At 37.2% G+C, this 12,654-nt stretch overlaps 1 protein-coding gene across 1 annotated transcript; it reads right to left on the bottom strand.

The window, feature by feature from the left end:
- Positions 1-9,891: 9,891 nt before the first annotated feature.
- On the bottom strand, positions 9,892-12,246 carry LOC121980563 (upstream activation factor subunit spp27-like). The gene is made up of 2 exons (XM_042532653.1): positions 11,871-12,246; positions 9,892-10,187 (listed from the first exon to the last, which is right to left on the bottom strand). Exons 1-2 carry the CDS (start codon positions 12,177-12,179, stop codon positions 10,068-10,070), a joined length of 429 nt encoding a protein of 142 aa, XP_042388587.1. The 5' UTR covers positions 12,180-12,246; the 3' UTR covers positions 9,892-10,067.
- Positions 12,247-12,654: the final 408 nt, after the last annotated feature.

Here is a 12,654-nt window from a genome sequence, read left to right as displayed (position 1 = left end):
GTCACCCATGCAAACACATCGTGGTTTTTCCTTAGATAGGCGACCATCTCCACCTTCTTCTCCACGCTTAGATCGGTCACTATAAAGGTTGTGGTCTCCAGTCGGGTGGGATGCACCTGAACTTCTTCCTTTTCTTCATAGACAAGGGTGGGAGGCTCTTCAAGGATTGCATTCACCTCCAACCGCTATGCTTTCCGAGTGGCATGTGCCTCCATCTTTACCATTTCAATGTAGCACCGGCAGACAGTTATTTGGTCACCCTTTACTTCCCCGACCGAGTTCTCCATAGGAAACTTGATCTTTTGATAAAACATGGAGACGACCACTCAGAATTCATTTGGCACCGGTTAACCCAATATGACATTGTAAGCGGACGGGGCATCCACCATAATGAAATTAGTCGTCCTTGTCCATTTGAGTGGTTGCTCCTCGAGTGATATGGCTAGCCGAGCATAGCTAATCGACAACACTTTATTGCCCATGAACCCGTATAAGGGCGTTGTCATGGGCTGCAGCTCGCTTCAATCAATTTGTAATTGATTGAAAGCCTTCTTGAATATAATATTCACCGAGCTACCTGTATCTACAAAGGTTCGGTGAATATTATAGTTAGCGATTACCGCTCGGATAATCAAAACATTGTCATGAGGGACTTCCACTCCCTCCAAGTCCCAAGGACCAAAATTGATCTCCGAACCTTCTGTTTTCTCCTTGCTGCATCCGACAGTATGTATTTCCAATTGTCGGGTATGTGACTTCCAAGCTCGGTTGGAATTATTGTCAGTCGAGCCTCCTGTGATCATGCCTATGTTGCCCCGAGCAGCATTTCAACGATTCTCTTCTTCCCAAACTGATGGGCGTGCTCGCTCGGTAGAGGCTCGAGCACGCCTCTAGTAATCTCTTCCCTCCGCCTACTGTTGATGTTGTTTGATTACCAGCCTTCCCTCCTCATACAACCCTCCTAATTAGCGGTGGTGGTGTCGATTAGGAGACGGGGATCGGCAGCGGAATCTCGGAGATGCCAATCGGCATAGCTTTGGTTTAAAATGGTAGCAATCTCTTGTGTTACGAGTCGTCGAGCGGTGGTAACTGCTAAACAAGGGCGTCCACGGTTGAGACTCAGTGACCCTCGTTCGTTTGGCTTCCACATGCTGTATAGCATGGGTTCAGAGCTCTGGCTAAGGTTGTGTTATTCCCATTCGGGGCCCCTTTGGTGGTTGGTGTGTATGGGTCGCTCGATGCTCCTAGACAGCAGTCAGCTTAGAGATCACTTTCTTTTATCTAGCCATCTGGGCTTCCTCAACATTAATGTACTTAGTGGTTCGCCTGAACAGTTGGTCGAAAGTCCCTTGGAGGCTTTTGGATGAGGGAGCAAAAGAACTCGCCATCTATAAGTCCTTAGGAAAAGGAACTTACTAAAATTTCTAGAGTGGTTGATGGGACTTTCATGGTCATCTGGTTAAACCTCTTAATATAGGCCTGCAATACTTCCTTGGGCCCTTGTTTGACCACGAACAGAATGACATTTGTCTTATGATAGCAACGACTGCTTGCAAAGTGCAAGAGGAATGTCGTTTGGAAGTCTTTAAAGTTGCATATCAATCCAATCGACAACCACTTGAACCACCTCTGCGTTGATCCAGAGAGCGTTGTGAGAAATACCCGACACTTGACTTCATCGGTAAACTAGTGGAGGATGGCCATGTTGTCGAATTTGATCATATGGTCCTCTAGATTTGTTGCTCCCGTGTATTCTCTGATCGTCAATGGCCTATAGTGTTGTGACAGTTAGTCATTTAAGATCTCTTGGGAGAACTGTCTATTTATCCGCTAGGGAGAGTCATCGAATCAGGGTGCTTTACCCTTGCGCTCATCCCGGACAGATGTGTCTTCCGAAGAGGATCCTTGTGTCCTCTCTGCTCAGCCTTGTTGTTCTGAAGGGATGTAAAATAACGCCCAGTGATAAGGGATCGACCCGTTTAGTGCCTCTCCGAATGTGTCGGTCGGCCTGTTGTTTGGTTTGTGAGTGATGGGGTTTTCTGCTCAAGCTTTAGGATAAGTTTGATGTCCCATCATCGACATCATGGGGTCGTTCGCTCGGCCATTTGCTGCTGTCTGCTGCTGCTCCACCATCTTTGCAGCTCGGGCTTGTATCAACGACTCCTGGTTTTCCTGCATTAACGTTACAGTAATAAGTCATCCAGCGTCCTTGATAATCATTAATTTTACTACAATATTTTGATTCATAAATGCATATTTTTATGATCTTCTCATAAGCTAAACTCATATTTATATCATATTTTATGAATTACATTTATTTTTGGACTTAATTACAAATTCTCTTATATTTATGATATTTGATGTTAATATTTGAATGTTATCTTTGTAAGCATTAAAGGATCATGGATCCAAATCGGACTAATTTGAACTCAAATCTGGATTTAAACGAGGAGATCAAGTTCTGGAGCAATCTAGACCGTCCAATCAAGATCTGAGGAGATCTGAGTCATTCATCATGATTTGGTCCATCCAAGCCAAAGAGAAAGTAGATCATCACCGTTGATCTAGATCTGAGCCTTTGGATCAGATTTAGATCAAGTCTCACCATTGGATAAGATGCGGAAGAATCACAGCCATCCGTTCAGATCTGGGATCAAGTTTAAAAGGATGAGAAGCTACAGTGTTTTGGATCATACAATTCTACAATGGAAAGGAGCAAGATCGCACGAAACAGAGGAACGAGCGATCTTCTTCCTCGATCCTTCCACCGCCAGTGATCTTTGTGAGGTTAAGGGCATCCCTTCCTCTGGTTGACATCCATCCATCAACAACCGACGACGTCACTTCCTCCTTGTTCAGATCTAACTGTTTACTCCATTGATGCCAACTGCAAGCCACCACCACCGGAGCTCCAACGAGGTCGAGGGTTCCCTTCCTCATTCATCCTCATCTCCATCAGAAGCTCCGGCCTCCATCTTCCTCATTTGACCCACTTGACGTCCCTCCATTCCCTTTAAGCCATCCTTTTTCTTCCTTGCTTGGTTCCGAGATGAGAGGAAGAAGGCCGGAGTTACTAAGGAGATAGGGATTTAGACAAAAAAAAAAAAAAAAAAAAATACCAAACTGAAAATTCATCCAAGTACACATTATTACAATTGATTATATGAATCTTTATACATTGGCAAAAAAGTTGGATATGTCATTTTTCTATAATTAAATTAAGAAAAATAAAATTAAAATATATCTTTAATTATTTATATTTTTAAAAAGCATACCTCTATTAAAATTATCAAATTAACGTATGATATTCTTATGATTTGATTTAATAGACATTGGTTTTTTCATAAAATTTAATAGACATTGGTTTTTATTGAAAAAAGAATCGTCATATTAGCGGATTCTCTAAAATGACTCTATATTTTTTAAAAGCAATTTACTCTAATACAGCTATCATGTGAAAAGATAAACACCTAATAAAATATTTTATATTTATCAATAAAGATTGATCTGACAAAGAATTATCTACGTCGCTATGAATTATGTTAACCTATTAGCACAGATATTTTCTTTTATAATTCATATTCTAAATTAGGTTCACTGAACAAAATTGTATACGCAAAGAATAAGGTAGCCTTTGATTTAGATGCAAGAATAAGAATAAAAATGAATTTAATAGTAAATTAAAATGTGAATAAATTTAGTCATTACAATATGATTTATAACTTATGGAATGAGAATTGAATTTAATTTTGAAATTAAAAATAATTTTTCTATTTTTTATGTTTCTCTCCCCTTTTATTTTCTTTTCTTTTCTTGTGGCAAAAAAAAAAAACGAAACGCTCGTCCCCCGAGTGATCATGTGACAGACAGAGTATAATACAGGGATAGGGGATTTATTCTCCAGTTGCCCCGAGGATTGACCCTGCGATCTCATTGTGACAACACCCGTCACATACCGACTCAGATGACCTACGGGGTCCCTTTTATTTTCTTTCCTGATTCTCTATTGGGGTGCTCATTCCGTTCACAAAGGGAAAATGTTTCCTTCTATCGTCCAAGCAATTGCTGGCGTCCTCTTCCTCTGCCAGCCAGCTTTCAGCCACAGAAACAAGGATACTGGTCATGGGGATCCTATGGAGCATCCGAGATGGTAAATGGTGGTATGTTTATCACATGAGATCCCGGGATCGAACCGCAAGACTATCGGGGCGTAAACCCTCGGATCTTGTGCAACTCACTTCACCATCACTTACTCTCTCGGCTACCGTGATTTACTTCCCTTGTGATGACCTGAGATCGGATGCGACGAAAACACTGAGGACAAACTATTTTACCTTTTTTACCATATCCTTACCACACAAGGATGCTGACCATGGTGGTTCAGCCATCCAATGCTGATGGGATGCTCCTGTTCTGGCCGAAGGAAGCACCACCCAGCATTATTCCTCCCCAGCAATTGTTGCTGTTGGTGGTGATGATGCCACCGGTGGTTCTTCTTCTAGCCAAGGCTACTGTCGTAAAGGTTGTGGCTATTATTCTTCTCCCTTGGCGTTGCCAGAGCAACGGGTGGTTGTTGTCGCCCTTGGCGCTTAAGAGCAGCAAGGTGGCTGCTGTCATCCTTGGAGCTGCCGGAGCAGCAAGGGGGCTGCTGTCATCCTTGCCATCGTTGGAGCCATTATTACTGTACGAAGGATTAAAAATAAGGAATGAATTTTAAACCCATCTTAATAGGATTCATCCATTTTAAATAATAATTATTTAAGAGTGATTTTAAAATTTTATTTCCAAACTTATTTACCAAATCCTCTGTATTTTTTATTATTCTATTGCTCTAAACCAAACGCTACCTACAGATTGAGGGGGATTTTACCACCCTTATCCGACAGAGGAAGGAGGGTAACGTCCTACAGTTGTCACTTTTAAAAAATGTAACAATATAAAAATATTTTAATATATATTTTATGATATACAAAATAGAAAATATATAAATTCAGATTGAAAAATCACAAAGTCAACCTAATCGAAATATTATATTTATTTTGTAGAAAAAAAAACATAATTTAATAATTAAAATACACTTTTAATCAGTTAAAGCAATTTTGAGCTTGTGCTTCTCGAAACAATGTATCTCTAAAATGGGGTAACTTTAGTCAAAATTATTTAGACAATATCAAACAAAACGCACCGATTTCAGAATTTTCAAAAAGTTCATCGAATTCTAATTTTCCCAATAAAACACACATCTAATTCTCATTTTACCCCTCTAATAATAATTGACTTTTTCTTTTCCCCTATTCTCTTTCTTCTTTCCTTTACCAAAAAATCTTTGCTTCCCTCTCCTACAATATCTTTGCTTCCCTCTCATATCCTCTTAAATTAAATTAAATTAAACTCTGATAGATAATTCTCTAAATTTTATTATTTTAAAGCTTTAATAAAAAAATTTAAATATAAAATATTTTCATCTTTTTAGTTTTTAATATCTAATTATAAAAAATAATAAAATAAAATTAATAACAAGAATTGATTTTATTAATAAAAATTACTTTAAGATTAGTTTTAAAAACCATTATCATAATTTAAATGCCAGTGCTAATTTTTAGAATCAGCATAATAGCAATACTGGTATTTAAAAATCAGTACCATAGCTTAACACATTAGCACCGTGATAGTGTTGGTTTTAAAACAAGCACCACAATAATACTATGTTTAAAAATTAACACAACTTAAATACTAGTAACGTTGTAGTGTTGATTTTTTTAAAATAGTAAAGAATTACATATTTAGACTTGGAAACATTATATAAATCCACAAGAGTTGTAATAGATCCAATCAAAGCTATCCAAGTGCATTAATAGGAGGTTTGGATTTTTAAAAAGTTGACATATAATAGAAGATGGTAGTATAGTGAAGGTATTTATGGTGTCCATGCCTAGTTCAAATATTCCTACGATAATTTATGTGTATGTGTTAATTTTTGAAAACTTTTTTATCACTATTGTTAATAACTTCAAGCTGATATCTCTAGACACATATAGACTCCGGGATACCTCAGAAACTTATAACATTTAAAATGAGTCTAATCAGAGCTCTCTAGGTCTATCAAAGAATTTTGACCGAAATCCATTGATAAACCTAGTAGATTTGGATTTCTGAATAGCTGACATATAATAAAAGAGGGTTGTGCAGCGAAGACATTTATGGTGTTCATGCATGATTATGACATCTCTACGATAAATTATATGCACATGTCAATTATCTACTTCTAGAGATCATAACTTTTGACTTAGATATTAGAACAAGAGGTTCTATACGCCAAATTGAAACTAGTTTAGATATCTACATTTGATACAGGTGAAACCCGTAACATTCTCGTTTTGAACCCAAAAAATATTGTTTAAAACCTTTTCAGGTCCACAAATAAGTTTCGGTCAAAACTTATTGATGAATCTAGAAAGTTCTGATCGAACTCATTTCAAATGCTATAAGTTTTAAAGTGTCCCGGAGTCTATATGTACTCAAAGCTATCAACTTGAAATCATTAATAGTAGTAATAAAAATTTTTTAAAAATTTATGACTTTAAGACAATTGACAATATACATAATTTATTATAAGGATGTTAAAATTAAACATGAACATCATAAATATCTTCATCGCACTGTCCTTTTTTATTTATTTTTTGAAAATTAACACCACAACGATGTTGGTGTTTATGTTGTGCTGATTTTTAAACACTAATACTATTATGATCTAGCATGTTAAGTTTTTTATTTTATTTTTATTAATAAAATGAGTTCACGTTATTAATTTAATTTTTTTAAAAAAAATTGTTTATGATTAGATATTAAAAAATAAAAAATATTATATATTTTAATTTTTTTATTAAAGTTTTAAAATTAAAAATGAAATTAAAATAAATAAATTTAAAGGATTATCTATTAAAATTTAATTTAATTTAATTTAAGAGTAAAGTGAATACTAGAAAGAGAATAGCTAACAGATATTGTAGTTATAGATTAAAATCTCAATGAGCCTTTTAGAAATTCTGAAACATTAACTGTGCCCTTTGAGAAATTGTTGAAATTATTTTAAGAAGGTGCAATTTTAATTTTTTTTTCAAAAAGTTGTATATAAAAAAGTATTCTGATTATCAAATTTTGAATAGACTGTTATTTGGATAATTTTAAAAAAGGGAATATCCTTTTAATGTTTTGCTATTAACCCACAACTCAGGCTCATGTTGGCATTCACCCAAAACCTTCGATGCCTCTTTCTCTCTAGCAACTTGCCATACTACTCACATTTCAGCTAAACGCTTTTAGCACAAGACTCATGTGAGATGAAGACAGGTAACTTACTTATCATGAAGATCATAACCAACTAAAGGCGGATCTAAGACTACATTTAGTTGGATTTAATGTAATTAAATTTGAAATGTAATGTAATATAATCTTAATTATATTATTATATTTGGTAATATAATATATCTAATTTTTGATTAAAAAATGATTATATTCTTTTGTTTGATATCTATTATTTTTTATAAAGAATGTAATTCTTATTATTATAAAATGATAAAAATATCCTGCGATTTCTACCGGTGGTCGTTGCACCTCTGCCGAAACTTGCAGCAGTCACCAGCAACCAGTGGCTGTCACCGCCGGCAACCGTTGGTCGCCACTGCCGGCAACCGTCGGCCGTTGCCAGCGGGCGACGAGGCGATCGACGACGGCTACGGGGGTGCCAACGGTCGAAGGGTGGTGGGCGACGAGCGACAGTCGACGGCGACAGACTGGGGGTATATTCGATATTCAAATTTTGATTAAACGATGACCTCCTAATGTAATCAGATTACATAGTATTTACTTTGTAATTCAAATTACAAAACTTCACTATATTTTGTAATCGAGATTACATTACAGGTTTAAAAGTAAATCAAACAAAATAATCATCTTTGTAATATAATCCTGATTGCATTACAAGACACATTACACCCTACCAAACGTCACCTAAGATTTAGCCCAAGTCAAAAAAAAATTAAAAAAACTATTTGCATAAGTATTTTATAGTTTACAATTTGACACTAAAAAAATTAATGTGTTCTTTCTTTCTTTTTCTCTTTGTCCAATTTATTTTGATACTTAGATCATCCCTTCCACATCTAAAGGTCAATCCACTCCTAATTCCTGGATTGTCCCTGTAACCAACTGATCAAAGTTGGAAAGTGAGTAATGATGCTTTTGTGTGGCCGACGTTATATGACAAATTTGAAGGAATAACAGCACCAACTACGAGAACAAAATCTGGTTGTTCTCACTGCCTATATATGTTATAAATACATTATATTAACCTCCATTTTCCATACCTCTGTGAATCTGAATGATATTTGGTAATAAGCTGACGTTTGTTTCTTCAACAAAGCTACGTGAGTGACCCAGGCTACTGTAAGGAGCGAGCTTTCCTAATTAATCAGGCATGTGTGGGTCAATTCCTAACTGTTGCACACTACAAATTAATTTTATCTAGTGGAAAGACAACTTTAGAATGTTGACTATGAAGGAGGGCGTCATCCATAATTCTAAATTTATTCTAATAACTGGTAAAAAAATTTCTATGAAACCCGACCGATCATTATGGAGGAACAAAAATTTCTATGAAACCCAAACGATCACCTTTAAAATTAGTCTAGAAAAATCTAATTAAGAGAAGTAGAAAGCTAAGACACAATTTCTATTGGGTTTCTATGTACCTCCCAAGCCATATCCATAGAGTTTCTGAATTCATAGAATAATTCTGAAAATTTTCCATTTGGTATCAAGTGACAAGTAAATTTCCATTTCCTTTTGAAAATTGTTCCCTAAAAAAAGTATGTTTAGAATCATTAGCCCATACAAACACAGTCTAGCTAAGTTTAGACACAAACCAAATTTGCCATTTTGATCGGGTAGATTTGTTCACGATCATTCAAGATGACTCAAATCTAATCGATGGATACATTCCAATTGAATTGGCCTGACCCACCATGGCGCCGTTGGTTTTAACCACTAAATTATCCAAAGAAAACACAAGATTCAACTCAACTCCAATAGGCACATGTTATCACCATAGCTAATGCTTAGAAGATCAGAGTTATCCACTGTTATTCAATGGCAAGGTATCATAGAAATGTAAAGGAAATTGTCATAGTCCGAGTTATCCACTGATTCAATGGCAAGGTGTCCTCAGGACGTAGCACAGATAGTGAACTCATGATATCTTTAGTGTAATAATTCGAAACTGACGACTTAAAATTTATCTCACCATGCACCTGATGTCTGTGTACCTACATATACCTCTTTCCATATCCATGAGACTAAGGCTGCAAACGAATCGAGCTGGCTCGCGAGCTTTTCGAGCCGACTCGAAAAATATTCGATTCGTATTCAAATTTATCGAATTCGAACCGAACTCGAACATGTTCAAACTTTTTTTCGAGCCGAACTCGAGCCCAAATTATATTGTTCGAGCCGCTCGCGAGCCTTAATATTTATTAATATAAGTTAAATATATATTAAATAAATAAATTTCGAACCTTTCGAACCTATTTTCGAGTAATAATTCGAATAGTTCGCGAACATGTTCGAATATTTCAAGCCGAATTCGAACCCGAACCCTAATTCGAACGGAACTCGAATCAAACATTTTAAATTTTTCGAACTTCGAATCGAGCTCGAATATACCTATTTCGAGCTGAATTCGAGCCTTAAATTTTTCAACATATTCGGCTCGATTCGATTCGTTTACACCCCTACATGAGACCGATACCATTAATGTAACGGATCTACATCCAAAAGAAACTGTCATACTCAAAACTAACCGGCCGACAATTAGAGAGGATACCCAGAAGCAAATAGCGGATGAAGAGTGGCCATACAATTATGTCGATAAGATAGAACAGCATTTTAAGTCACTAGCATATAGCAAAATAACCCTGCGAACAAGGACCAGAACAAACGGTCGTGGAGAAGCTACAACAAAAGCTTACAGTCATCATATACCAAAAACAAGCTAATGCCAATAACACTTCTCACTTTGCAAAGTGAGGGGTAATCAACCCTGCGATCTCCAGAAACCCGACGCTCTCTCTCCCGCCAAAAATAGCTTTTAGTTTCTCATCACATATAATTACCTTCTTGTCATTAGGATCCTGCAAAACAAGTTTTAACACAATATATTAATCCAATAGAAAAATAGTATCTGGTAGAAACTTGGCAGAATCTACATAGCCACCAGAAGATTAACAACAAATGCATCGGCAAAAAAAAGAACATAATAACAAGGAGCCCCTTTACTATGATATTCCATTAAATATAACAAACGCATAGTCCCGCGGGACAGTAAAAAGATGACAAGATAACTGGTTTTAAATATATCTTCGACAAGTAAATGCATTTTAAGACACTGAAAGATACAGGAAAGTGTAAACTAAATACTGGAACAATTACAATGGGCTGCCAGAAGTCTAATTCAAGTCAAAGCAATCCATCCTAAATGAAAGCATGATTTAATTGAAACTAGACCCCACAAGTCATCCGAGTTGGCATGTGGTGGGATGCTTGCCACATGAGGTCGCGGGGTCGAAACTCAGGATAGTCGGGGCGTAAATCCCCGATCCCTGTGCAACTCACCCCACCTGCCACATGCTCGCTCAGGATGCTGTGATTTATCTCCCTCGTGATGGCCTTGGATCGGGTGCGGCGGGGGCGCTAGGGGCGAGCGATTTCGCCTTTTGCCACATGATTTAATTGAAACTAGCCCCCGGGCTATAGTGCAGTGGCAGGACGTCCAGATTGTCACTCAGGACCTATTATTTGATCCCTAGTTATGGCAAATTTATAGGACTTTTTCCTTCAAGTGAAGCGCGCAACCAAAGAATGCTAAACTTCTGGGTCGTTTGCCGCGAGTACTTTCCGATTTACCCTAGTGGCCGGTGGAAAAATTCCGTGAGGCCGGGCCGGTCACCCCAGGGCTACCTGGGTTTATCATGATTTAATTGAAACTAAACACAAATTCATAATAATGGAATTACATCTAAGATTCATAGAATGTCACCTGACATTCTAATGGCACACTTGTAGACCTCCAGAAGCTAATGTTTAATAGAATGCCATTAGCTAAATATGAATTTTAAGGCATATAAAAGACATACAAATTAATATCTAAGTATTTCTTATGAAAGACAAAGGTAAGGGGCAAAGCGAAAGGGAAAAGAAGCATTGTCACTTGAAGTTGAACTAGAACTTCATAACTATAATGAACTGTCAATAAACAAATACAAATTTCCTATCAGTTAACCTCTACCTATTACTAAAGTAACCAAAGATCACCTCCTACGTGCTTGCTTATTTCGATTTGAAAAGTCAAAACAAACGGAAGCATATACGAATATAATCAAACTAATGTTCTTATGCACCAATGCTTCATAAACATACCAACTCAGAATTTATCTTTAAAAAATATATTGCCCAGTGAGAGAATCTCAAACATACTTTGTCCAACAACAAATCTCTGGCACAAGAAAGTTCTTGCAGCAGTGCTATCCTTCATCTAGCAATCAACTTATTATTGTTCACATTAGAATCTCAAGAATGTTGTAGCACTCATGGCATCTTCCTTCCAGAAAATACGCTGTATAACTCACCTCACACTATCAACACAATCATAACTAAATAAAAAAGCCACAGACAAATTGCATGCTTAATCTTTATTAGTACAACTAAGACAAAAGTGCATAGCTAGACCAAGGACGTGTTCAGCTAAGACCCTGCCTGCAAAAACAAAACTAGGATTTCTGTAAAGGAGGGAAGATAAAAAGAAGGGCAGTTGTAACCTGAAGGTTGTGCTCCTTGATGTGAGCCCAGATGAGTTTGAGGGCTTGGGTGCGGGGGATTTCCGGCACGCCGACGAGCGCCTGCATGGCAGGGGAGACAGGACGGGGCTTGGTGATGCCCTTTGCGGGCCTCACTCCCGCTGCGGAGCCAGGTTTGGAGGAAGCTGCCGCCCGAACGAACGGCAGCGGCGCCGCCCTACGTCTGGAAACGAAGGAGACGGAGACAACGTGGCAGCGACCCAGAGGATGGTCCGTAGTCACGAAGGAGGAGGAAGCGCAGACGCCGCCGGAGGGGATGCACGCTTCCATTGGAGAGGGAATGGGAAGACTCGCTGCTGCAGAGTACGGTGCAGAATGGATAAGAACGGAAAAGAAACAGAAAAAGAAAAAAAAAAAAACGGAGGGATTGGGGCAGGTGGGAATTACACAATAGTTTGGGGGTTTAGCGGGGAACCCAGCCATTTCTTATAATATATTTCTATGAAATTTAAATTTAAAATATACCATAAAGTTTCAAATTATATTTATTTTACAAAATATTATTTTTGTATCAATATTTTATGAAAATTATATAAATCCAAAAGGCTAGTTAAAATGTAGCCGTTCCAGTGCAATTTTTAGAATTTAAACGGGAAAGGCTATGTTGCAAATAAAATAATTTGGAGGGCATGTCGAAAAAGCAAACAATGAGGGGTTAAAAATAAATTTGTGACAACATTTACTAGTAAGATGAAAAAATTTTAAAAATTAAGAGAATTTTTCACATTATCCTTAGATTGTGACA

The sequence above is a fragment of the Zingiber officinale genome, chromosome 5A (genome assembly GCF_018446385.1).
Source record: "Zingiber officinale cultivar Zhangliang chromosome 5A, Zo_v1.1, whole genome shotgun sequence".
Classification (NCBI taxonomy): Eukaryota; Viridiplantae; Streptophyta; class Magnoliopsida; order Zingiberales; family Zingiberaceae; genus Zingiber; species Zingiber officinale.
The sequence above is the reverse complement of the archived record's forward strand: the minus strand, read 5'-3'. Positions and strand labels throughout refer to the sequence as shown.

Bases quoted from the DNA above. Each gene is read 5' to 3' on its own strand.
- LOC121980563 (XM_042532653.1), bottom strand. From the start codon at position 12,179: ATGGAAGCGTGCATCCCCTCCGGCGGCGTCTGCGCTTCCTCCTCCTTC. The intron at 10,188-11,870 runs GTTACAACTGCC...CTTGTTTTGCAG, and splicing joins TCAAGGAGCACAACCTTCAG to GATCCTAATGACAAGAAGGT.